Here is a 23,889-nt window from a genome sequence, read left to right on the forward strand (position 1 = left end):
TGTGGGGACCAGTGTTCCCTCTACCAGGGATTCCCAGATGTTGTTGACGACAGCTCCCAGAATCCCCAGCTGCAATGGCTTTTGCTTGGGGATTATGGGAGTTGTAATCAACAACATCTGGGAATCCTTGTTAGAGGGAACACTGCTGAGGAACCAGAGTTGAGCACCTCTGGAGATAGAGGGAAGGTGTCAGGGGTGTCAGTAATGAGTGCTCAGCCCTTTTCATCTTTTGGCCAAGGATGGAATGGCACGGGTTCCATTACAGCAGATTTGGGTAATTCAAGGTTGTGTATCTACAATTCCATAGCTGCATTGCGGACCTTAGAATGAGCACAACTTTCAGCAGCCTGAGAATCATGAGGGGAAATGCTTTCAGGAAGCAAGCTTCTAGTCCTCAAGATAGGCTTGAAAGCATATGGCCAAATCCCTCATAAAAGTCTCAGAAGCGGATGCAGAATGGGGCAGATTTTCTACTGGTCCAGAGAGGCAGGGCTGTTGATCCCTGACTAGAGTGACTGCGGGGCACACTTCCATTATTTAAATTTTTAACAAAGCAACTTGCTGAGGCATTTTTGGTGAAATGTTGGAAACCCCATTTCCCTGTCCCCCACCCCACTTTAGTTTGAATGTGCTGAATTCAGAAATGCTGTTTACCAAGTTAGATTTTGCATTTTTGGACTTGAAATCAAAATGGCGGCTGCAGTCAGTTCCTAATGGAGCTGCATGAGTAGCCTGAATAAGAAGTGCTGTTTTCAGGGCACTGCATCCCAAAATATACCACATATCATACACCACCATGACCAGCAGACTGTCCTCTAGCAAATGCACAGTGATTCAGCCCAGCCCAAAGTGCTTTTTAAAATGAAAAATGCATTGAAACACCATGCCCCCAAGGCAGTATTTACCATTAAGAAACTGGGGGTGTTACAACCCCAAATAAACATTGGACTACCTCAAACCATGTCACCTTAAGTGGCACAGCGGGGAAATGCTGGACTAACAAGCAGAAGGTTGCTCGTTCAAATCCCCACTGGTACTATATTTGGCAGCAGCGATATAGGAAGATATTGAAAGGCATCATCTCATACTGTGCTGGAGGAGGCAATGGTCAACCCCTCCTGTATTCTGCCAAGAAAACCACAGGGCTCTGTGGGCGCCAGGAGTCAAAATCGACTTGACGGCACACTTCACCTTCACCTCAAACCACACACACACACACACCCCACGCAACCAGAAGACTCCCCTACAAGATCTGGTAGCATAGTGTCTGACCCAATGCTAGGTTCCTGCACAGGACATTGCCAAGCACACTTCCCCTGCTGGCCAGAAATGTCCGGTAGATGTTTAAATGAAATACAGAACTGATGATGCACACCCCAAAATAAGCCTTGGGTCACCTCGAACCACACACACACACTGCCAGAAGATTCTCCCCTACAAGATGTATAGCATAGTGCCTGACCCGGAACTCATCTCCAAGTCCTACTTCTCATCCTTCTCCATTACATACATAAGCTGCCTTAAATGTGGGCACCCACCTGTAGAATCTGGCCTTCTGTGGCACAGTCAAGGGACTGCGGAATAGGTGCACCTCTGCATGCACCTGAGCCCCAAACCCAGAATCTGGGATGCACTTCCTTGTGCAGCGTGTACCTGGTCCTGAATTCAGTCTCCTCTGAGTTGCAGAAATACTTCTGAGCATTTTCTGACTGTAAGAGCTGTTTGGCAGAGGAACAGTCTGCCTCATGCAGTGAAGAGCTCTCTTTTGCTGGAGGTATTTACACAGAGGCTGGACAGCCACCTGTCAAGAATGCCGAAGCAAGTTCCTGCACCTTTCAGGGGGGCGGACTACAGGACCTCAGAAGGTCCCTTCCAACTCTAGCATTCTATGATTATGCCGAGTGAGAGAAACCTTTATCCCAAAAAGCAACATCCCCTTCCCATCTCTCTCTTCCTTCCCTTCTTCCTTCCCCCAACAGGCTCTGGCATCCCTGAAATGAAGACCATCCTACGGGGCGTGGTGCTGAAGGAATACCTCACCCTCAAGACTTTTGTGGCCAAAGTAATTGGCCTGACCTGTGCACTGGGCAGTGGGATGCCCTTGGGGAAAGAGGTGAGGGCATCGGTGGGCACTGCAGACCTTTTGGCCTCAAGCACTGTGGGACGTGGGGCGTGAGACTAGTGAGTCAAGCGGCTTCTGGGGTCAAAGATGTTGGGTGGTGGGGAGTCATCTGCCCCTCCATTATTTTTTTTATTATTTTATTTTTTACATTTTATATCCCGTTCTTCCTCCAAGGAGCCCAGAGCACTGTACTACATACTTAAGTTTCTCCTCACAACAACCCTGTGAAGTAGGTTAGGCTGAGAGAGAAGTGACTGGCCCAGAGTCTCCCAGCAAGTCTCATAGCTGAATGGGGATTTGAACTCGGGTCTCCCCGGTCCTAGTCCAGCACTCTAGCCACTACACCACGCTGCCTTATGCCTGTGTCTTGTTTTTCAGGGTGGGTGGGGTTCCTCCATCTTGATGATGATGATGGTAAATAATAAACGTTATTTTTTATCCACCCCGTAACAAATTGTTCTTTGGGCGGATTACAACACAACATTAAAACTTGAGATAAAAACACACAAAACATTAAATCATAACAGGCCAAAAAAGGGGAAGGGGAAAACATACATCATACAATGCAAAGCAATTTTAAAAAACATTTTTAAAAACCCACTAAAATCAGATCAACTTTTAAAATTCCAAAGGCCTGAGTGAACAAAGGTCTTCGCTTGTCTTCTAGAAGAGCAAAGTGGTGAAGCCAGGCAAACCTCACTGGGGAGGCTGTTCCATAAATGGGGTGCAACCCTCGAAAAGGCCCTCCTCCTAGTGACTCTGTAGGGAGAGGGGTTTGCTGACTCTCTGCGCTCTTTCCCACACAGGGACCGTTTGTTCACATTGCCAGCATGTGTGCTGCCATCCTCAGCAAGTTCCTGTCGCTCTTCGGTGGCATCTATGAGGTGAGAAGCTGATGGGGTAGCTACGGACCCCAAAGGGTTGGGTGGGCAACATGTACAGAGGTTCCTGATGCAGCGTAGCGGGTAGCTCATAGCTGAAGTCGTCCTCTCGAATTCCATCTCACTGGGTAGCCCCAGGCAAGTTATTATCTCCTGGCCTCTCTCTCCATCAGCGATACAGGGGTGGGGATAGTCGTACAGGCCTGCCCTACAGGATTGTTGTGAAGGTTACTGCACGAATAGCTGTGATGCCCTTTAGCACTTAGGGAAAGCACTCTAGAATTGTTTTTCAGAGTTCCTTGTTGATCACACCAGCTCATCCGTAGTCCTTTTCCTGGAGTTCCCAACCATGGAAAGCCACTGTGACTGGAAGTTGTAGTCCAAAAATATCTGGGGGGGGGGGCGCAAGGCTGGAATCCCCAGGTCTACAGCTGGTGTGGAGCTCAGTGGTCGAGCATCTGCTTTGCTGTCATGGCTCAGACTTCTGACTCAGAAGAGTGAGAGCAGGACAACTTACCAGCTAGTGAGGGCTTAGACTTGCAGGGCTTCTCAACGTGTGGGTCCCCAGATGTTATTGGACTTCAGCTTCCATAATCCCCAACCCCAGTGGCCTTTGGTTGGGAATTATGGGAGTTGAAGTCTAATTACATCTGGGGACCCACAGGTTGAGAAGCCCTGGCTTAGAGGCACAGCCACACGATTTGGCAGAGAAACCAGACTCTGGAGCTAAGGATTCACAACAGCTGCCAGACATGATCTCTGATGGGGATGAGCCTGGGATTTCACCTGTCTTGAGACAATGTCTCAAGAGGCAGGCTCAGTGGGAGTCACGCAGGTGTAGGAGATCCCAAGAAAGAAAGCCAAAGTGTTAACTCAGGGAAGCCTGATTGGCTGCTGGTTCTCTTGAGTTATATATATTCAACAGTCTCTCTTTGCTCTGATGCTGTTTGCAACTTCATTGGCTGCAGATAGTGTGCTCTTGAATTTCAACCATTTCTGTGTCCCAGTTTGTCTTGTCTGTACTTTCCTGCATTGTTCCCTTAATTCTTTGTTCTTCGCTTGTTTCATTCCCTGTTTTGTCTTTTCCTTCCACTTATTACTCAGTTAATGTTAGAGGGGGGTACCTAGTTTCAGTTCAGGGGACTTAATCCATTGACTAATTGCTTTGTGAGCCTTTTATTTTCCTTCATTTGGTTTCGCTGCTGCTTTCTGGTTACTCTCAGGGGGAGTGCTGAAGGGGGTTATAAAATCCTGTTGGGTTAGCCGAGCTAACAGATTCACGACATTTGCATGCAGAATGTCCCAGCTTCAATCCCTGGCAGCATCTCTAGGTAGAGCTGGGAAAAACCCTACCTAAAACCTTGGAGAGCTGCTGCCAGTCAGTGTAGACCATCCTGAGCCAAGTGGAGCAATGGTCTGTCTCAGCATAAGGCAGCTTCCTATGTTCCTATAGCCATGGCTCTTTTGGGGCCATTAAAAATTTGGGTCTGGCTCTGGTTCACTGGTATTTATTTTTTTAAAATAAGAATTTTTATTAAGAAGTAAACCAAAGAAGACAGAGACAAATCACCATAAAGACAATATAAAACCAATCATTTTTCATAATGAAAAACCTCATTTTTCTGATTAATTACATCAGTAAAGAGAAAATATCTAGAACAAGATAAAGCAAAAGAAATTCAGACTCTTAAAATTGTAAAATCTCATCTTATCAGCTTCTTGTAAGTTACATATCAAAAACACTATAAATCAAATCCAGAAAATGGGAACAAAGTTTGACCATAATGAATATTATAATTTATAAAGGGTTCCCAAACAGACATGCATGATTCAGTAGGCATACCATGTACATAAGCCGAGACTTTCAAAACTGAAGCATAGTCCCACACTTTCAAAAACCAATCATTTAAGGAAGAGATTTCCAAAATACGCAAATTAGATGCATATATAATCTTAGCCGCTGTAATCATATATAATCCTCACCGGTATTTTTTAACTCTCTCCAGTTCAGGCCCAGAGACAAACTCTAAAAGTAACCAGCTCTGCCACTTCATGTTCATGCAGAATATCAAACTCATTTGCAGTGCCACTCTATTTCAGTTGACAATAAAACATCTCTGGATACTGTTTTTGAATGGTTATCGGTATTTTGGTTGTGAAAACATTCAACAGGATAAAACAGGATTGGTATATTTATTTATATGAATATGGCAAATCGTTATATACTGCTTTTCAAAAAAAAAGTTCCCAAAGTGGTTTACATAGATAGGTAGGTGGGTAGATAGATATAAATAAACAAACTTTATTTATAAAATAAAATAATCGTATATTTATGTATTTAGTATGTTGGTACACCGCCCCAAGCTCACATCTCTAGGCAGTTTACAAGAAATATAAAGCAAATTAAAACAAACCATTAAAACAGTTTAAAACCATTCTCATTAAAATGCATGAGTGAATAAATGTGTCTTAAGAGTCCTTTTTTAAAAGCTGCCAGAGATGGGGAGGCTCTTATTTGGCAGGGAGTACATTCCAAAGCCTTGCAGAGGCGATGAAAACAAGCTGGTGACACTGCAGACGGACCTCTCCGGTTTCCTTAAATACCCTGGGCCTGTGCTGTTTAGGGCTTTATAGGTGATAACCAGCCCTTTGTATTTTGCCCGGAAACGTATCGGTAGCCAGTGTAGATCTTTTAATATAGGAGTAATGTGGTCTCTTCAAGATGACGCGGCGGAGACCAACCGGGCTGCCACGTTTTGCACCAGTTGCACGTTCCAGACTACGTACAAAGGCAGCCCCACATAGAACGCATTGCAGTAGCCAAGTCTGGAAGTGACCAGCATATGCACCACTGTTCTGATACACATATTCAGTACTATTCTGATTATACATAATATATGTAATATGTAAACTAATCTGCTATCCTATCATGTTGTGGATCCTCTAAAGCCGTGGCTCTGAACATAAGAACAGCCCTGCTGGATCAGGACCAAGGATGCCCATCTAGTCCAGCATCCTGTTTCACACAGTGGCCCACCAGATGCCGCTGGAAGCCACAGACAGGAGTTGAGGGCGTGCCCTCTCTCCTGCCATTACTCCCCTGCAACTGGTACTCAGAGGCACCCTGCCTTTGAGGCTGGAGGTGGCCTGTAGCCCTCTGACTAGTAGCTGATCATAGACCTCTCCTCCATGAAGTGATCCAAACCCCTCATAAAGCCATCCAGGTTGTTGGCTGCCACCACATCTTGTGGCAGGGAATTCAACAAGTTGATTATGTGTTGTGTGAAAAAGTACTTCCGTTTGCTGGTCCTAGACCTTGTGGCAATCAATTTCATGGAGTGACCCCTGGTTCTAGTGTTGTGTGAGAGGGAAAAGAATTTCTCCCTCTCCACTTTCTCCACACCATGCATGATTTTATAGACCTCTATCAGGTCTCCCCGCAGTCGTCTTTTTTCTAAACTAAAAAGCCCCAGGAGTTGTAGTCTTGCCTCATAAAAAGGTGCTCTAGGCCCTCTGGACCGTGCGTCCCCAGATCTGTCTGGACTACAACTCCCATCACTCCCATCCACAGGGGCCAAAGGCTCTAAAGTGACCATAGATTCCCTCATGTGCCTTGTCTTCCCCATGCACAGCTGGGAAATGACTTGCCAGAGGTTGCCGGTTTGAATCCCTACTGGTATGTTTCCCGGACTATGGAAAATACCTATATCGGGCAGCAGCGATATAGGAAGATGCTGAAAGGCATCATCTCATACTGCGCGGGAGATGGCAATGGTTACCCACTCCTGTGTTCTACCAGAGACAACCACAGGGCTCTGTGGTCTCCAGGAGTTGACACTGACTCGATGGCACTCTTTACCTTTACCATGTCTTTTGCAGAATGAATCCCGCAACATTGAGATGCTGGCCGCTGCGTGTGCTGTGGGCGTCGGCTGCTGCTTTGCTGCTCCCATTGGAGGTGAGGTCTGATCCGGGAACCCCCTGCGCACTTCTCCCCTTCAGTAAATGCACTGAGGCGAGGGGCAGTAATGCAGAAAGCTTCAGGCGAAGGGCTGCAGCTCAGTGGTGGCACGCATGGTTTGCATGCAGAAGGTCCCAGGTTCAACCCCTGGCATATCCAGTTGAAAAGATCTCTGGATCTGCTACCTGAGAGAGACCTCTGCCTGGGACTGTGGAGGGCTGCTGCCAGTCAGAGCAGACAGTATTTGGCTCAGCAGATCCGCGTCTGACTCAGTATACAGCAGCTTCATTTATTCACGTGTGTGGCTGAGCCCCAGTTGCTGAGGGCTGTGGAATGCATTTCGAGTCCTTCACTCTTTGGAACTTCTGTGCTGTTCACTCTGGCTTCCAGTATAGCGGGGCTGCACAGCTTCGGCCCTCCGGCAGGTGTTCCCATGATCCCTGGCTATTGTGGCTGGGGATTATAGGAGTCGGAGTCCAAAAACAGCGGGAGGGCCGAAGTGGAGCAGCCCTGCAATATAGTAACAGAGGGAGCTGCCTTTTACTGAGTTGGACCATCGGTCCATCTGGCTCAAGCGTGTCTCTGCCGATTGGCAACAGCTCCTCTCCGGGGTTCCAGGCAGGAGTCCTTCCCAGCCCTACCTGGAGATGCTGCCAGGGATTGAATCTGGGACCTTCTGCAGGAAAAACAGATGCTCTGTTACTGAGCCGTGACCCTCATCCCCGTATTTTATTCAGAGTTGTTTAAATTTTAATGTGTTTTAATCTATTATGATTTTTATTTTTTTACAAAATGAATTTTAAATGTTTTATATTTTGTATTATGCTTTAATTCTGTGCACTGCCTAGAAATTTCTATATTAAGTGGTATATACATTCAATAAATAAATAAATATCACAGAGCAGGGAGCTCTCGTGGATGCAGCAAGTAATACGCACATCGGCATTGCACGAGCTCTGAACTGCTGATGCCAGGGCTGAGGGAGAAGCACTCTGCCTATTTTTAAGCCAGGGTTTCTTAAAACCTAGGTCCCCAGATGTGGTTGGACTGCAACTCTCATCATCCCCAGCCACATTTGTGGCTGTGGGTGATGGGAGTTGTAGTCCAGCCACATCTGGGGGCCTACGTTTTTAGAATCCCTGTCTTAAGTAGTCTTTTCTTTAGCAGAACAGGATCAATGGCTGGGCCTTGGGTTCTCTTCCCTGCCCCAGGGTGGCAAGGTGCTGAGGCCAATGTGGATCCAGGGTGGTGTGGTGGGGAGAGCCTTCTGCCCCGATTGCAGGCCTAATGTAGTCTCCTCCTCCTCTCCTCCCCCACCCCTCCTCTGCCGCATGCACCACCCAGGCAGGACTTCTGCGAGCATGACTTCCTGGCTGTTTGGGGCTCCTAGGTTGGTGGCACGTCTAACTCTCTTTGCTTGTGGACTTGTGTGGCGAGCAGCATTTCCATGTGTGTCTCCCCTGTCCGACCCTTGTGGCAGGGCTCAGGAAATCCACTAGTCTGCAAGTCTGTGACGAGTGAAAAATGATGCCTGACGAGTGGGAAAAAAAGTCCTGATAAATAATGTATCAACATAGCTTGAGGAACCATCTGATGAGTAAAATCTTTTGTCTGGCTGGTGAACTGAGCCAACATTTCTTGACCCCTGCCTTGTGTTGTGTGTCTCGTTCTTGATGGCCCCAGGATGTGCTGACGCTCCCAAAGAAATTGGGGGGGGGGGCGGGGAGGAAGACCACTTCTCCTACATGCCCATTCAGTCATGCGGAACTTATTAAAGGACAATTCAGAACTTCACAATGGGATGCGAGTGCCAGAGTATAGTCTGAGGGCACAGGAGATAGCTGCTCTGCTGAAGCTAAGCAGGGCTTGGTGTGGTCAGTGCCTGGATGGGGGACCCATCCATCCCACCTTTGGGGAGGGGGCTGCAGCTCAGTGGCAGAGCATCTGCTTTACATGCAGAAGGCCCCTGGTCCAATCCCTGGCAGCATCTTCAGGTAGGGCTGGGGGAAACACCTGCCTGAAACGTTTTGGGAAAGCCGCTGCCAGTCCGTGTAGACAGCACTGAGCTAGGTGGGCCAAGGGTCTGACTCGGCAGAAGGCAGCTTCCTATGTTCCTATGTCCTTGTTAGATATTTGTTGTTGTTTTCCTTTGGAAAGAAAAGAAACTGTGGGAAGGGACAGTTGATCTCCCCCTGCTAAACGGAAGGGAATCACCACTTTAAAAGGTGCCTCTCAGCTCAGTTGGCAGGGGTTACTGCATTTAGGAATCCTCCTGAGTTCAGTGTAGTTAGTTCGGAGATTCTCAGTGCCCGGAGATTCTCCCATCATCCCCAACCAGGTTTGAGAACCCCCACGGGAGTTTCATATCCCTGCTTCTTTCTTCTCTGTGAAAGTGTGTTCAGTGGTAACGGAGGTGTGTTTGTGTGTGTGTGTTTGTGTCTGTTTGTGCGCATGTAACCCCCACGTCTCAATTTCAGGCAATGTGGTTCTTTTGCCAAGAAATAATTTTCTTGTCCATGTTAATTTCAGTTGTGAGGAAAAACTGTCTCCATTTAAGCGTGCTCAAAACATTGCTTATACTATGAGCTGTCATAATATTTAGACCTGTTGCTAAAGCGCTGGGATCCCAGGGGAGGGTTCACTTGAAAGCATGGCGCGCCATTGAACAAAGCCAGTTTAAACAATCGCCAGGTTTGTAGTGTTGATTATTTTAAGTATGTGCATTTTGCGATGATTTAAGGTGGTTGCAATTTAAGCTTTCTGCAGATCTGAAATGTGGGGCATCTCTCAAAGGAAAGAAGGAAGTGCAAAACGTCTGCCAGGTTTTCAACACTGCATCTTGTAGGCTTTTTGAATGTCTGCTCAACAACCCCCAGATTTTGGAGAGGGAGTAAGGGTGAAATGGGAGCTGCTATGGGGGCCACTGGATCCTTATGGGTGTTTGTGTCAGGCTTTCTGTGTTGGGTGTCGAGACCAGAATAGCAAAGAGAGTGTTGTTTTTGAGGTCAGGAATTGGTTGCTCTCGGCAGACAAGGATGGGCACCCACAGGTGCTCCCGCCTGTGGTGTTCATTTATGGGAATGGAGTCTAGTCCCGGTGCAGTCCCGATTAAGACTTTCTGTAGAATTACCTTGCACTCTGGTTTTCACTCTGGTTGCCCAAACCAGTCATGAAGGGCTTGTGCCATAGAGATGCAGGTCTAAAGCAGCACCCCCACCGCCCGCATCCCTTGTCATCCTTAGAGCATTATAGATAGTGGCAGTTTTCCATTTAGTACTGGACGTGCAGCTTCTATGATGCCCCTGTCTTTTTGCTTAACTCTGTGGGTTGGGGAAATTCAGCCCTGGGAGGGGAGCCTCTGGGAGGAGATCATATTTGGCCCGCAAGCAATGACCTGGGCAGTGTTGAGAAGCCTTGGGTAGCTCCTTAACCAGGGCCTTGGGTAGCTCCTGAACCAGGGCTTCCCAGCCTTGGGAGGATGATTGACTACAACTCCCATCATCCCCTGCAGTAGTGGATGATGGGAGTTGTAGTCCAACAGCATCTAGGGGCCCAAGGTGGAGAACCCCTGTCTGAAACACTTCTCTCTTCTCTGTCCCCATCAGGTGTCCTCTTCAGCATTGAAGTCACCTCGACCTTCTTTGCGGTCCGCAACTATTGGCGAGGTTTCTTTGCGGCCACCTTCAGCGCCTTCATCTTCCGGGTTCTCGCCGTGTGGAACAAGGACGAAGGTACAAATCCCCATTTCTTTCCCACTCACCCAATATGGCAGACTCTTCTCCGGTGCTGCCTTCTCAGTACGGCAGCTTTTGTGGGGGGTAGGACGGTCAGCCCAAAGCTGGATTGAGAGATCTCAGTGATGCTGAGAGGACCTACCGCTCAGGACCAATTAGACTTTATACAGGGAGGCATGTCCATTTTCTGAACCCTGCTCCTCTGCAGAATTCTGAGCCTAAGGCATTCAAATTACTCAAGCACAGCAGGCTATGCAATTTAAATAGTTTTTTAATTTCAAAACATTTCCTTCCACGCCCTCCTTCCTCAAGGTAGCTAACAACCTTTCTTAAAATGCTATCATTTAAGGTGCAGTTCCACCCGTCGTTTCCACTTTTCAGGGCAGCAACTGCTCATTACATTTATTTTTTAGTTGCCCAGCTGATTAATTGCATTGAGCGAGACCACTGCTCCGCCTAGCCCAGTACAGTCTGCTCTGATTGGCAGATATTCTGCATGCACGCAGCTAAAAGAAAGCCATGAGCACAGTGGGAGCGCCTCCACTGCTGAAGCACGCCAGGCAATCCTCAGTGACCCACTTCCAAGTTGCACAGAGCACCTCCAGGGTAGGGGCAGACTGATGAAAATCACTCCCCACCCCCATGCTTCAGCAACAGAAGCCCTGGTGCTGCGCATGTGCCTTTTTGAGCTGCATGCGCTCAGTATTAATTAGAACATCAGCCACTGGTAATAGGAACTGCCAAAAATAAATAAATAGGGGCCACAATTTTATAAAACCAATTAAACAAAATTATATAATCGACTTTAAATCCATGTGTAACAATTGAATGGAAGCTGCTGTTGAAAAGAAACATTTTGCGGTGCTTGTTTGAAAATCTGTTGGAGTCGCCACAGAGAAGGCCCTGCCTTGAACCTGAACAATCAATGAGTTCATGGATTGTTCTGATAGATCCGGATCTGGGTTCCTGCTCAGAAGTGCTTAATATGTGGGAGGACTCGTAAGCAGAAAGTCGCTTCCTAAATTTAAACTTCCAAGATGCAGGTTTTCATAAACTCCCATAATTTATTTGTAAAGAAGATGGGATTGAATGGAATGGAATTTTGTTCTGCTTTTTAAAATCAAAAACGGAGACTCGCAGAATTTTGTATCACGTATGGCACCAGATTGCAGACTCTCACACCAGTCCCACTGCTGTGCAGAATACACACAGCCTTTGGCTTATAGGTCAGCAATGAAGACACCAGTAGAAAAGAGAGGGGAGATCGGGAGATGGAAATGTGAGGGCTGCTTTTGAGGAGCATCTTCAGAACCCCACAGTGGAGACTGAAGGTTTGGGTGCAGGAAGTCTCAACAGACAGGGCTGTGCTGGGAGGGGGTGAGAGTTGCTGTGTTTAGATTCATGTGGCAGAATCCTAAAATCATGAGGCAGGATGTTCCCTGGGTCCGAGGGCCTGAGGAATCATTGCCACAGAATACTTTTTCCTTCAGAAACAATCACTGCCCTTTTCAAAACTCGCTTCCGATTGGACTTTCCCTTCGACCTTCAGGAGCTGCCAGCCTTTGCTGTCATTGGGTAAGTCTCAGTGGGGTTAACTGCCTCTCCCCTACCCCTATATCCCTGCCTCTGTATAGGGGCCCTCTTCCCATGCTGATACTCTCTTCTACCCATTTAGGATTGCCAGTGGCTTTGGCGGGGCGCTCTTTGTCTACTTCAACCGCAGGATCGTGCAGTTCATGCGCAAGCAAAAGGCCATTAACCGCTTCCTCATGAAAAAGTAAGATGTACTAATATTCCCCTGCAAGGATGGGTGTGCAGCTGATTGCAGGGGAGCAGTAGGTCTTGCCTGAGAGATCACAGCCAGTGGCTGATGTTCTGATTAATACTGAGCACATGCAGCTCAAAAAGGCATATGTGCAGCACCAGCGCCTCTGTTGCTGAAGCACGGGGGGAGGGTGATTTTCATCAATCTGCACCGACCTTGGGCACTTTCCGCATTACACGCTGCAACAGTTTCGCAACGTGCCCGCTAAGTTTGCTTCCGTACTGCCCGCAATCCAACATCACTTGCCATGAGGTGCCGTCCATATTTCTGATGCCCTGTTTGGGGTTTTATTGCTGCGCTGCAGCACTGCAACGTTGCATCTGTGTTGCAGGAAAGTATCAGTATTTTTCTGTTGTAGGAGGGTTAGAACGATGTTGCCTCAGTGTAAGTGGCGTGGTGTGGACGGCCCCTTCCCGCTTCGATTTTATTTGTCTCTTTTTATTTTATGTTTTATTTCTGGCCCTCCTCTCTCTCTCTCTTTTTTTTTTACACTATGTGAAGGGGGAGCAGTGGGCGGAGTCTTAATAGCCAAGAGGCTCTGCCCGGGGTTGCTTTGCTCACCACTTTTCGGGGGCAAAGCAAGGGGGACAACTGCCTTGACTCCCTCTCCTGATGGCTTTGCACAAGGAAGATGAGGGGGGGGGATTTTTTTAAAGGACATCATGTCATCCCCCCGCCCCCTCTGTGACCAAAATGGGGCAGGAGGAGGGGGCAGAGAACGCGGTTCAAGGAGAATATGGAAACACACCCCCGCCTGGAAGCCACATTGCATTGGACAGCAATATGAACGGCCACCAACCTACCACGAAGCATTGAACAACCCTTTCCTCGCAGTTTGAAACGGTTGCACCATTCCATTGCACCCTGCAACGCTCAAGAAATCACTCTGGAGGTGCTCTGTGCAACTTGGAAGTGGGTCACTGAGGATTGCCTGGCGTGCTTCAGCAGTGGAGGCACTCCCACTGTGCTCATGGCTTTTTTTAGCTGCATGCATGCATGCATGCAGCGTCAGAATATCCACCAATCAGAGCAGACTGCACTGGGCTAGGTGGAGCAGTGGTCTCACTCAGTGCAATTAATCAGTTGGGTAACTAAAAAATAAATGTAATGAGCAGTTCACTGCAAAGAGGAAAGGACTGGTTGAAGTGCACTCCACCCCTGGGTAGGGAAAGGGACGTAACTTAATTAAGGGCCAGTTTAGGAATGCTGAGGACATGCTAGTGAACAGGAAGCGGCTAATCCTAAGGGCATAAGCTACTTTAAAAGGAAAATAAAAGCAGGAAGCTACGAATCAAAGGGCCAGTTGCAGGGAGAAGCAGGGCCTTGGCTGGCACTAGGCTTACTTTTGAGTAAACGTATGGCATGATGTTGCCCGTGTAGGATGGGTAAGGTATGGTCAAATGTTTATGGGGGAAATAGTACTATATTAAGTGCCGTGAGAACCACCATTATAGTTCCACTTCTAGCTGATGGCAGAATAGCAGTGCCTTAGCAGCATTAAAAGGCCCCAATGGAGAAACCACCTACATGCCCCCCAGTTCCAATTTCTGGGCTTGAATGGTGCAATTACAGAACACCCAGAGCCCTGGTATTAAATGCAAACCTGCAGCTAACCTATCACAGTACGTTGGGGGTTTTGGCTTTTCTTTCAAGCAAGCAGAGATGACTACATTGAAACTCTGATTGTCCAAGATGGTGATGGGAGTGGTGGGAACATTTGCTCCATTGTGGGGTGATGGGTGCAGTGTAACTTCAATTGCTTTTTGGTGCCCTTTTCAGGCGCTTGCTTTTTCCTGCCCTCGTCACCCTCCTCATAGCAACGCTGACCTTCCCACCTGGATTTGGGCAGTTCATGGCTGGCCAGGTAATTGTGGGTCTTGTCTGATTCGATGGATTGATTCAATGGATAGTTGTCTGTCTGTATATCTGTCTATTATGGTCAAAGACCAGCATCATAACACACAGTATGAATAATTATGGAAAAATACAGAATGCATCCCCCATAGAGAGGAGATATAATAAAAACACAAATAGGCCAACATTTGGGCAGATGCTTCTACATTTCCGCCACCTGCTTTGCTGCTCTTTCCCTCTCAGCTCACCCAGAAAGAGACCCTGGTAACCCTCTTTGATAACCGGACATGGGCTAAGCAGGGCATGGCCGAAGAGTTTGAATATGTCGGTGTCTCCGAAGCCTGGAAGCACCCGCGCTCCAATGTCTTTGTCACCTTGGTGGTCTTCATCCTCATGAAGGTGCGTTCTTGCCTCAGACACCCCTTTCTCCCTTGTATGGTGCTGTGGTGATGCTTCGAGTCACAATTTCTCCAAGATCTCCTTAACCATTGGGCAAAGTAAACCACTGACTGGCTTTCAGGGCCTTTGGCCGCTGTGACTGGGGATTATGGGAGTTGTAGACCAGCCATATCTGGGATCCCAGTATGGGAACCTCTAGGCCGATGGCTGCAAAATATGGTGCATCCTCCCATCTCATTCGCCTGCACCTTAAACTGGCAAAGTGGTTGGTTAATGGCTGAAGTGTCACCTCTTTACAACTGCCGATACATTACCTGATGGAGAGTGCTTCAGTTAGTGGGTGGGACCATTGCGCAATGGAACATTTCCTTCTGACAGATGCCCCCTGCCTCTGGAGGTCGAGAAATCAGGGCGTAGGTTCTAGTCTAGACTTCTCCTGGATGTGCTCATTTTCCAGGGTCCAGGAAGGGTTTGCATCAAGAGTCTATCTATCGATCTATTTATTTTATGTATGTATGTATTTATATCTGTGTAAACCACTTTGGGAACTTTTGTTGAAAAGCAGTATATAAATATTTGTCATATTTGTATTTAAGCGTGCAGCTCCCCCACAATCCGTAGCCTGTAGAGGTTTAGTCCTAGGAACATTGTGTCATGTAGTTTTGCCTGCTGACCATCTTCGGAGACTTGAGGCCTAGTTCTCACTGAGGTGGTAAAACTCTGTCTGTGTTGTACCACTTTATACTGCATGTGGGCGGGCTCACATGGTTTGGTACTTCCATACCAAAATAAAATCCCTAAGATTTTGAGGAGAAGGCTACGCCAGACACACTAATTTTCTAAGTGCAGGAAATATCTTTACATGCGAAAGGATTCAGTCATAGGAACATAGGAAGTTGTCATATACTGAGTCAGACCCTTGGTCCATCTAGCTCAGTATTGTCTACACAGACTGGCAGCGGCTTCTCCAACGTTGCAGGCAGGAGTCTCTCTCAGCCCTATCTTGGAGATGCTGCCAGGGAGGGAACTTGGAACCTTCTGCATGCAAACATGCAGATGCTCTTTGCAGAGCGGCCCCAGTGTTCGCATGTGGTCTCTCATTCAAATGCAACCAGGGAGGACCCTGCTTAGCAAAGGGGACAATTCATGCTTGCTACCACAAAAGCTGCCTAATGGCGCAGCAGGGAAAAATGACTTGACTAGCAAGCCAGAGGTTGCCGGTTCGAATCCCCGCTGGTCTGTTTCCCAGACTATGGGAAACACCTACATCGGGCAGCAGCGATATAGGAAGATGCTGAAAGGCATCATCTCATGCTGCGCAGGAGGAGGCAATGGTAACCCTCTCCTATATTCTACCAAAGACAATCACAGGGCTTTGTGGACGCCAGGAGTCAACACTGACTCGACATCATACTTTTCCTTTACCACAAGACCAGCTACAAATATTTATATACCACTTTTCAACAAAAGTTCTCAAAGCAGCTTACATAGAAAAATGAATGAATAAATAAATATGATGTTTCCCTGTCCCCAAAAGGCTCACAGTCTAAAAGAAACACAAGGTAGAGAACAGTGGCCACTGGAAGGATGCTCACAGTCTCTGCTCCTACTCTGAATATTTATATACCACTTTTTAACAAAGTTTTCAAAAAGTGGTATACAGAGAAGAACAAATAATAAACAGCCAAGATGGTCCCCTGTTACCAGATTGCTCCCAATCTAAAAGAAGCAGAAGGTAGGCAACAGTCACTGGAAGGATGCTGTGCTAGGGCTAGATAAGGCCAGTTGCTCTCCCTCTGCTAAATAAAAGAGAACTATCTCCCTGCCCACCAGCGGTCTGAAATTGTGCAGCCCAAATACAGGGTTATTGCCCCATTTAGGGCAATAACTTTGGTCTGCACAAAAGACCTGATTCTTGGCTTCCAAGCACATGGCATTGCCTCTCCCCGACCATTCCTGAATGTCTCTCTGCCCTCTCCACAGTTCTGGATGTCCGCCTTGGCCACCACCATCCCAGTGCCCTGTGGAGCCTTCATGCCCGTCTTTGTCATTGGTGAGTGGCTGCCCTTTCCTTCCTTTTGTCTCAGAGTTGCTGTGTGCCAGGAGCTTTCACCCTCCCATAGAGCACCATAGAGCAAGCAGCAGTGCCTTCCCTGCAGGCCATCTCTCAGCTAACCCCTTGTGAGGCTGACAGTTGTGAAGACCTACCCATAATGTCCTTGTGCATCAGCTAGCCAGTCTTGCCAAAAACTCAGGCCTAAGATGGCCTGTTGTCCCTTCTCTTTGGACTTCAAAAGCATGAAGAGAAGCAGTTTAGCAATATTTGAAAAATTTGTTGTGGGGAGCAATGCAGCAACTTGAGTAACAGTTGCCTGGCCCGAACCTTTCGGTGCCAGTGGCTACTGGTTGCCTGGATTCCTGCGCTCTGGTGAAGAGGCTGAGAGAGTGTGGGATCAGGATGTGTGTGGGGGGGGCTCCCCCTGTGTCACTTGGGACCAGTCTAGGTCTCCAGAGTATGTCCTTGCTCTTTTCTCCACCCCATAATCTCCCATACACCCATCGACCTCTGACATTAGCTCGATTCAGACATTATGCTGTACAAGTGTACAATTTTCTGTACACTCGTTCATGTGTTTGTGTGAATGAATGTACCTGTGTTCATTTTAAAAGCCTAGATACAGGCCCTTCAAATGCAGGATACTGATTGGAACGGGATTGCTGCATCTCTGTTCAACATAACATGTGAATGACGCTGCCTGTGTACAGATCTGTACCTGAGTTCACTGTACGCTCGTCATACGAGTGTTGAACATAACATGTGAATGGGCCTTTTGTCTCCTTGGCCAGGTGCTGCGTTTGGGCGGCTGGTGGGCGAGAGCATGGCTGCTTGGTTCCCAGACGGCATCCACACTGACAGCAACACCTACCGCATTGTGCCGGGGGGCTACGCAGTGGTGGGTAAGAGGCAGACTCTCTCATACCATTTTCAAAATGTGGGATATTCAGACAAGGTCTCCCCTGCCTGGGTGGAGCAGGGAATCAGTCCGGACCAGGCTGCAGGAACCTTTCACCTGGCTATTGGATCATGGGCAGATTTTGACTGGCTATTTGGTTTCTTACTGGAACTCTTGAGTTCCACCTATAGAAGCTAGTGGTGTGCACAAAACCAGCTGGCCCAGTTTGGTTGGAGTCCAAATTGGACTCAAACTGGACCAAGCCAGTTCAGTTTTACCCCCTCAAACTGCCCCTCCCCCCGCTCCCATCATTTCAGTTTGGCCCAGGAGGGTTCACGAATACTTTTTTAAATTTTAAAAAAGAATTGTTTTACTCAACCCCTCCGGGGGAGCTTCTCCGAGGCCATGGGGATCCCTGGAGGTTCCCCCTCCCCTCCCCCCGCCGCCTCCAGCCTGCATTATGGTTTAAATCGCCCAGTTAGGGTGGTCTTCAGCCCTTCCCCCCATTGTGGCAACCATTTTGGAGGCCACCACGCATGTACAGTGGGCCTTTGCGTGGACAGGTCACACAGGGGCCCATTGCGCATGCTCGGTGGCCTCCAAAATGGCCGCCGCAATGGCGGAAAGGGCCGAAGACCGCCCAAACTGGGTGATTTAAGCCATAACAGAGGCTGGCGGGGGGAGGGGGAACCTCCAGGGACACACACACCCCACGGCCCCAGAGAAGCCCCCCAGATGGGGTAAGTAATAATAATAATAATAATTTAATTTTTTTAAAAATATATATTCGTGAATCTGCCTGAATGGCCAGGCGGGGACGGGGGCGGTCTGATGTCAAGCCGAACCGGGGGAGGGGTGTGTGTGTTCTACTTGACACTGAGTCATCGAACCATCAGCTTCGAACCTGTTTGCACATCCCTAACGGGAGCCAGGTGCAAAATAGTGACTCAAGGGGGAGGAGCCAGCAGCCAAAGGAAGGCTCAGGGGCGGAGCCAAATTACACACTGTGGCGCATGAGCCATGCATGGAAGGAGCCAGGATGCATGAGGACAAATCCGCATCTGAATTATTAGACATCAGGGTTTCGAACAGCCCAATTTAGGGTGTTAGGGAGAAGACTTGGTTGTTGCTACTGTTAAACACCGGCAGATTCAGGGGTGAATTAATGCACAGGCAAAGTAGGCACTTGCCTACAGCGCCAAATTTTGAGGGGCATCAAATTCTGATGGCCGGGGAAGGGGCCAAAGGAGAGTTCTTCGTCTTTTAAAATGGCACCTTCCCTGGTGCTGCTGTGCTGTGTGGAATGAAGGATGAAGAGCAGCCACTGGTTGGTGGAGAGCGAGGGCGGCAGTAGCGATCAGGACTCCTTCCTCTCTCCCTCCACCCGCCCACATGAGAGACCAGGCAGCAGGCGGCTGTGGCCCATTTTGGAGGTGGAGGTGGCGGTGGTGGCAGAACCCCCCTCCCTCTCCCCAAATGAGTTAATTTGAAATGACTGTCCCATCCATCCTGGGGACGGGCCAGCAGGGATGGCGGAGGTAGTGGTGGGAACTTCTTCCCCCATCCCTCCGCCCTCCCAAATGTTTGCTCTGGCCCGCTGCAGCCCATTTTGGGGCCTCTCTGAGCATGTGTTCTTCATTCTTCATTCCATGCCGCATAGCGGCACTTTAAAAAATATATATGTATTTTAAAGACTAAGAACTTTCCCTCCACCCCACCAGCCCTGCTGAAGGGAAATCTGTCTCTGGGGACAGAGAGGGGCGGCAAATCTTCCATGGCCTATGGAAAGCTTAATCCGCCCCTGATTCTGATCTATCTTCTGCCCACACTTGTACTCGATGACCTAGGGAATAAGAGCCTTTGGCGCTGGAGGAAGAGTCTGGATAGATCTTCAAGCATCTCTCTGAGTAGGCGTTCCCAACTTTGGGTCCCCAGATGGAGCTGGACTACAACCCCCATCATCCCCAGCCTTTGTTCCTTGTGGCTGTGAATGATGGGAGTTGTATGTAGTCCAGCAACCTCTGGGGACCCAGGGCTGAGAACCTGTGCCCTAAGTGACTGTACTTAGGTTTGGGCTGGTTTATGTTGCGTTATGCTCGTCTCATCTGTATTCCCTGAGACCCACCACCACTGGGAACTCCGGGGAGGGAGCAGCGGCTGGGGGGAGAGGGAGCATAATTGGGGCATAATTGTGTAATTAATTGCATAATAAATAACTATTAATTAAGCATAATAATTGTTCTAATTAATAATATTTAATAATATTAATAATAATATTTAATAATATTAATATTAATATTATTATTATTATTATTTAACCATAATTATATTAATGTTTAATAACAATTATAATAATAAATTAATACTAATTAAGCATAATTAATAATGATTAATTGCATAATAATTGCACAGTTGCATAACTGGGGCATAACTGAATTTAGGTTTTGACTGGTTTACATTGTGTTATGCCCGTCTCATTCCTTGAGACCCACCACCACTGGGAATTCCGGAGATGTGCAGCATATGCTTGCTCCTTTCCCCTCATTGCCATGCCCAGTTGCATCTCACTTGCCTTCTTGCTGCAGGCAGCGTTGGGGATTGGGACCCGCCAGCCAACAGCCAGTGCTGGTGGGCCCTCTCAAGATATTGAGGCCTTGGCAACTTACTCACCATGCTGACCCCTATTGCCAGCCCAACCAAGAGGTCAGAGGCTGGGGGTGGCTGAGCTGACAATTCCCCTAAAGCTGCCCTAGTACACACCTAGTACACACCTAGTACACAAGCCTTTGGGTAGAGCTGGATATGGCATCCCTGTGGGGCTGTTCTTTGGGTCGTTCTTGGTCCCATGGGTTGTCCTGCGAGCTGGAACTGGCTTGATCTACTACATAGGCCAGGGGTCCTCAACCTGGTCCCAGAGGTTCACCTCAACCTGGACCCAAAGGCCTTTGGAGGGTCCCCCTCCCCAGCTGCTGCAAGTTAAGCCAGAGTGGTGTAGTGGTTAGAGTGCTGGACTAGGACCGGGGAGACCCGAGTTCAAATCCACATTCAGCCATGAGACTAGCTGGGTGACTCTCTGGGCCAGTCACTTCTCTCTCGGCCTAACCTACTTCACAGAGTTGTTGTGAAAGAGAAACTTAAGTATGTAGTACACCACTCTGGGCTCCTTGGAGGAAGAGCGGGATATAAATGTTAATAATAATAATAATAATAATAATAATAATAATAATAATAATAATAATATTTAACATGTAGGTTCTTGAGGGCACAAAATTACACCACCCAGGACAGACTAAAGAGGATCTGGGGGCCCACCAGGGGTGTGCAGGCCCTGGACTTTGGCCCCGAACTCCAGGGGTAAGAGCACCACTGGCTGGGGCCTGCTCCAGATGTTGTTGGACTACAACCGCCATCATCTCCTGCCCCAATGGATGATGGGATTTGCAGTCCAATGTCTTTTGGAGACCCAAGGGAGCGGAGAGCTCGTCTTGTGGTAGCAAGCATGACTTGTCCCTTTAGCCAAGCAGGGTCTGCCCTGGTTGCATATGAATGGGAGACTAGAAGTGTGAGCACTGTAAGATATTCCCCTCCAGGGATGGAACCACTCTGGAAGAGCTTCTAGGTTCCAAGTTCCCTCCCTGGCAGCATCTCCAAGATAGGGCTGAGAGAGATTCCTGCCTGCAACCTTGGAGAAGCCTCTGCCAGTCTGGGTAGGCAAAATACTGAGCAAGATGGACCAGTGGTCTGACTCAGTATATGGCAGCTCCCTATGTTCCTATGCAACCCCTGAAATGGGCCCATCTGCCTGGATATCTGCCTGGGCTGCTGAGCCCGGATGCTTCTCGAATGCTTGCCCGCCCCTCCCCTACAAGCTCGGAGCTCTCCCTGGGACACGATGAGGCCAGTCAAGAACCAGGAGTCCCAAAGCCCGTGGCTCTGACGCAGCTTCATTTGTGTGCTCCACGCCAGGTGCAGCTGCGTTGTCTGGTGCCGTCACCCACACCGTCTCCACGGCAGTCATTGTCTTCGAGCTGACCGGCCAGATCTCCCACATCCTGCCAGTCATGATTGCCGTGATCCTGGCCAACGCCGTGGCCCAGAGCCTGCAGCCCTCCCTCTACGACAGCATCATCCGGATCAAGAAGCTGCCCTACTTGCCGGAGCTTGGCTGGGGGCATCAGGAGTAAGTGGGTGGAGGTGGGTGGGTGTGCTTCCACTCTGCCTCAGAAGAACAGCCCTGCTGGGCCGGGCCCAGGGCCTATCTCGCCCACCATCCTGTTGCCCACAGTGGCCCACCAGATACCTCTGGCAAGGAGAGCTGGTCTGGTGGTAGCAAGCATGGCTTGTCCCCTTAGCTAAGCAGGGTCTGCCCTGGTTGCATATATGAAAGGGAGACTTGATGTGTGAGCACTGCAAGATATTCCCCTCAGGGGATGAAGCCACTCTGGGAAGAGCATCTAGGTTCCAAGTTACCTCCCTGGCATCTCCAAGATGGGGCTGAGAGAGATTCCTGCCTGCAACCTTGGAGAAGCCACTGCCAGTCTGTGAAGACAATACTGAGCTAAATAGACCAATGGTCTGACTCAGTATATGGCAGTTTCCTATGTTCCTATGTAAGCCCATAAGCAGGAGATGTAGGCATGCCCCTTCCCCTGCTGATGCTGCCCTGCAACAGGTATTCAGAGGCATCCTGCCTCTGCACCTGGAGTCAGCCTTTAGCCATCAAGACTAGTAGCCAGTGATGGACCTGTCCTCCATGAATGTGTCTAAGCCCTTTTGAAGCCAGCCAAGCTGGTGGCCATCGTCACATCCCGTGGCAGAGAGTTGCACAGATTAATTTTGCACAGTGTGACGAAGAACTTGCTTCTGTCAGTCCTAAATTTTCTGACTACCCGTGTCATGGGATGGCCGCTGGTCCTATTCTCTTGGCATGGTGGCCCAGAGGGCCTGGTATGGAATGCCAGTACTAATCAGTAAGCCTCCCTGCCCAGAGATAGTGGCTGACATCCAAACTAACTCCCTTGCCCATTGCACAAGCATTTCATTAGTCTGCATGTTGGCCAGCAGCAATGGATTCTGGGTGCCTGGGAGTCTCTTGCTCTCCCTCTAGTCCTGGGAAGGAAGTAGGCCTTCTGCAGCTCTCGGATCATAGTTTAGTCACATTGCAAACCCAGATTCAGCAGGGCCATTCCTTAGTGGCCAATCATATACTTTGCTTGCAGAAGGTCTGGTCTTTTGGTCTGGTCTTGCTTGCAGAAGGTCTGGTCAGGAGCTGGTCTTGTGGTAGCAAGCACGACTTGTCCCCATAGCTAAGCAGGGTCTGCCCTGGTTGCATCTGAATGGGAGACTTGATGTGTGACCACTGCAAGATATTCCCCTCAGGGGATGAAGCTGCTCTGGGAAGAGCATCTAGGTTCCCTCTCTAGCATCTCCAAGATAGGGCTGAGAGAGATTCCTGCCTGCAACCTTGGAGAAGCCGCTGCCAGTCTGTGAAGACAATACTGAGCTAGACAGACCAATGGTCTGACTCAGTATATGGCAGTTTCCTATGTTTCCTGTGTTTCCTAAGGTCCCAGGTTCAACCCCTGGCATCTCCAGTTAAAAAGGTAGCAGGGAAGATTTAGGGAACCACTTTTGGGCAGGACAGACAATACCTGGCTAGATAAACCAATGATTTGACATGGTATAAGGCAGCTTCATATCTTCACTGGTTTTTAGTGAGTTCACCAGTTCAGCTGTCATAGCTTCCCCCAAAGAAAGATGGAAATTGTACTCTGGGGAAGATGCTGAGCACCTTTTGCCAGGTCCTGAGCCCTCCGCACAGATCTGCGGTGCTCAGGATTACCCAAGGAGAGGGAATGGCTGTGGGGACCCCTTTAGATCTCTAGGGCAGGCATGCACACCCCACCCAAGAGAGTCCCTCTGAACATCTGTTGCCTCTGCAGGAAGTACAATGTGCGTGTGGAGGACATCATGGTGCGGGATGTGAGCTACATCACCCTGAACTGCAGGTACCGGGACCTTCAGAATGTGCTGCACAGCACCAAGATGAAGAGCCTGGCCCTGGTGGAATCGGCCGGTAAGAGAGGGCTGATTAAAGAACCCACTCCGGGTGGGATGGAGCAGGGACATCCACAGGATTCGCAGGTGCTGTGGTCCTTT

At 48.7% G+C, this 23,889-nt stretch overlaps 1 protein-coding gene across 2 annotated transcripts in view; it reads left to right on the plus strand.

Moving 5' to 3' along the window:
* The window catches only part of CLCN2 (chloride voltage-gated channel 2), a 96,227-nt gene that overhangs the window by 58,864 nt on the left and 13,474 nt on the right, over positions 1-23,889 (plus strand). For both annotated transcript variants that reach the window (XM_053309319.1, XM_053309320.1), the window contains exons 5-16: positions 1,980-2,113; positions 2,929-3,006; positions 6,883-6,961; positions 10,570-10,695; positions 12,189-12,273; positions 12,374-12,475; positions 14,303-14,387; positions 14,621-14,776; positions 16,760-16,829; positions 17,624-17,734; positions 21,697-21,910; positions 23,673-23,806. In XM_053309319.1, the coding sequence (XP_053165294.1) occupies positions 1,980-2,113; positions 2,929-3,006; positions 6,883-6,961; positions 10,570-10,695; positions 12,189-12,273; positions 12,374-12,475; positions 14,303-14,387; positions 14,621-14,776; positions 16,760-16,829; positions 17,624-17,734; positions 21,697-21,910; positions 23,673-23,806 (1,374 nt within the window). The remainder of the gene's footprint in view (positions 1-1,979; positions 2,114-2,928; positions 3,007-6,882; positions 6,962-10,569; positions 10,696-12,188; positions 12,274-12,373; positions 12,476-14,302; positions 14,388-14,620; positions 14,777-16,759; positions 16,830-17,623; positions 17,735-21,696; positions 21,911-23,672; positions 23,807-23,889) is intronic.

This window comes from Hemicordylus capensis, chromosome 3 (assembly GCF_027244095.1).
Source record: "Hemicordylus capensis ecotype Gifberg chromosome 3, rHemCap1.1.pri, whole genome shotgun sequence".
NCBI classification, from domain to species: domain Eukaryota; kingdom Metazoa; phylum Chordata; class Lepidosauria; order Squamata; family Cordylidae; genus Hemicordylus; species Hemicordylus capensis.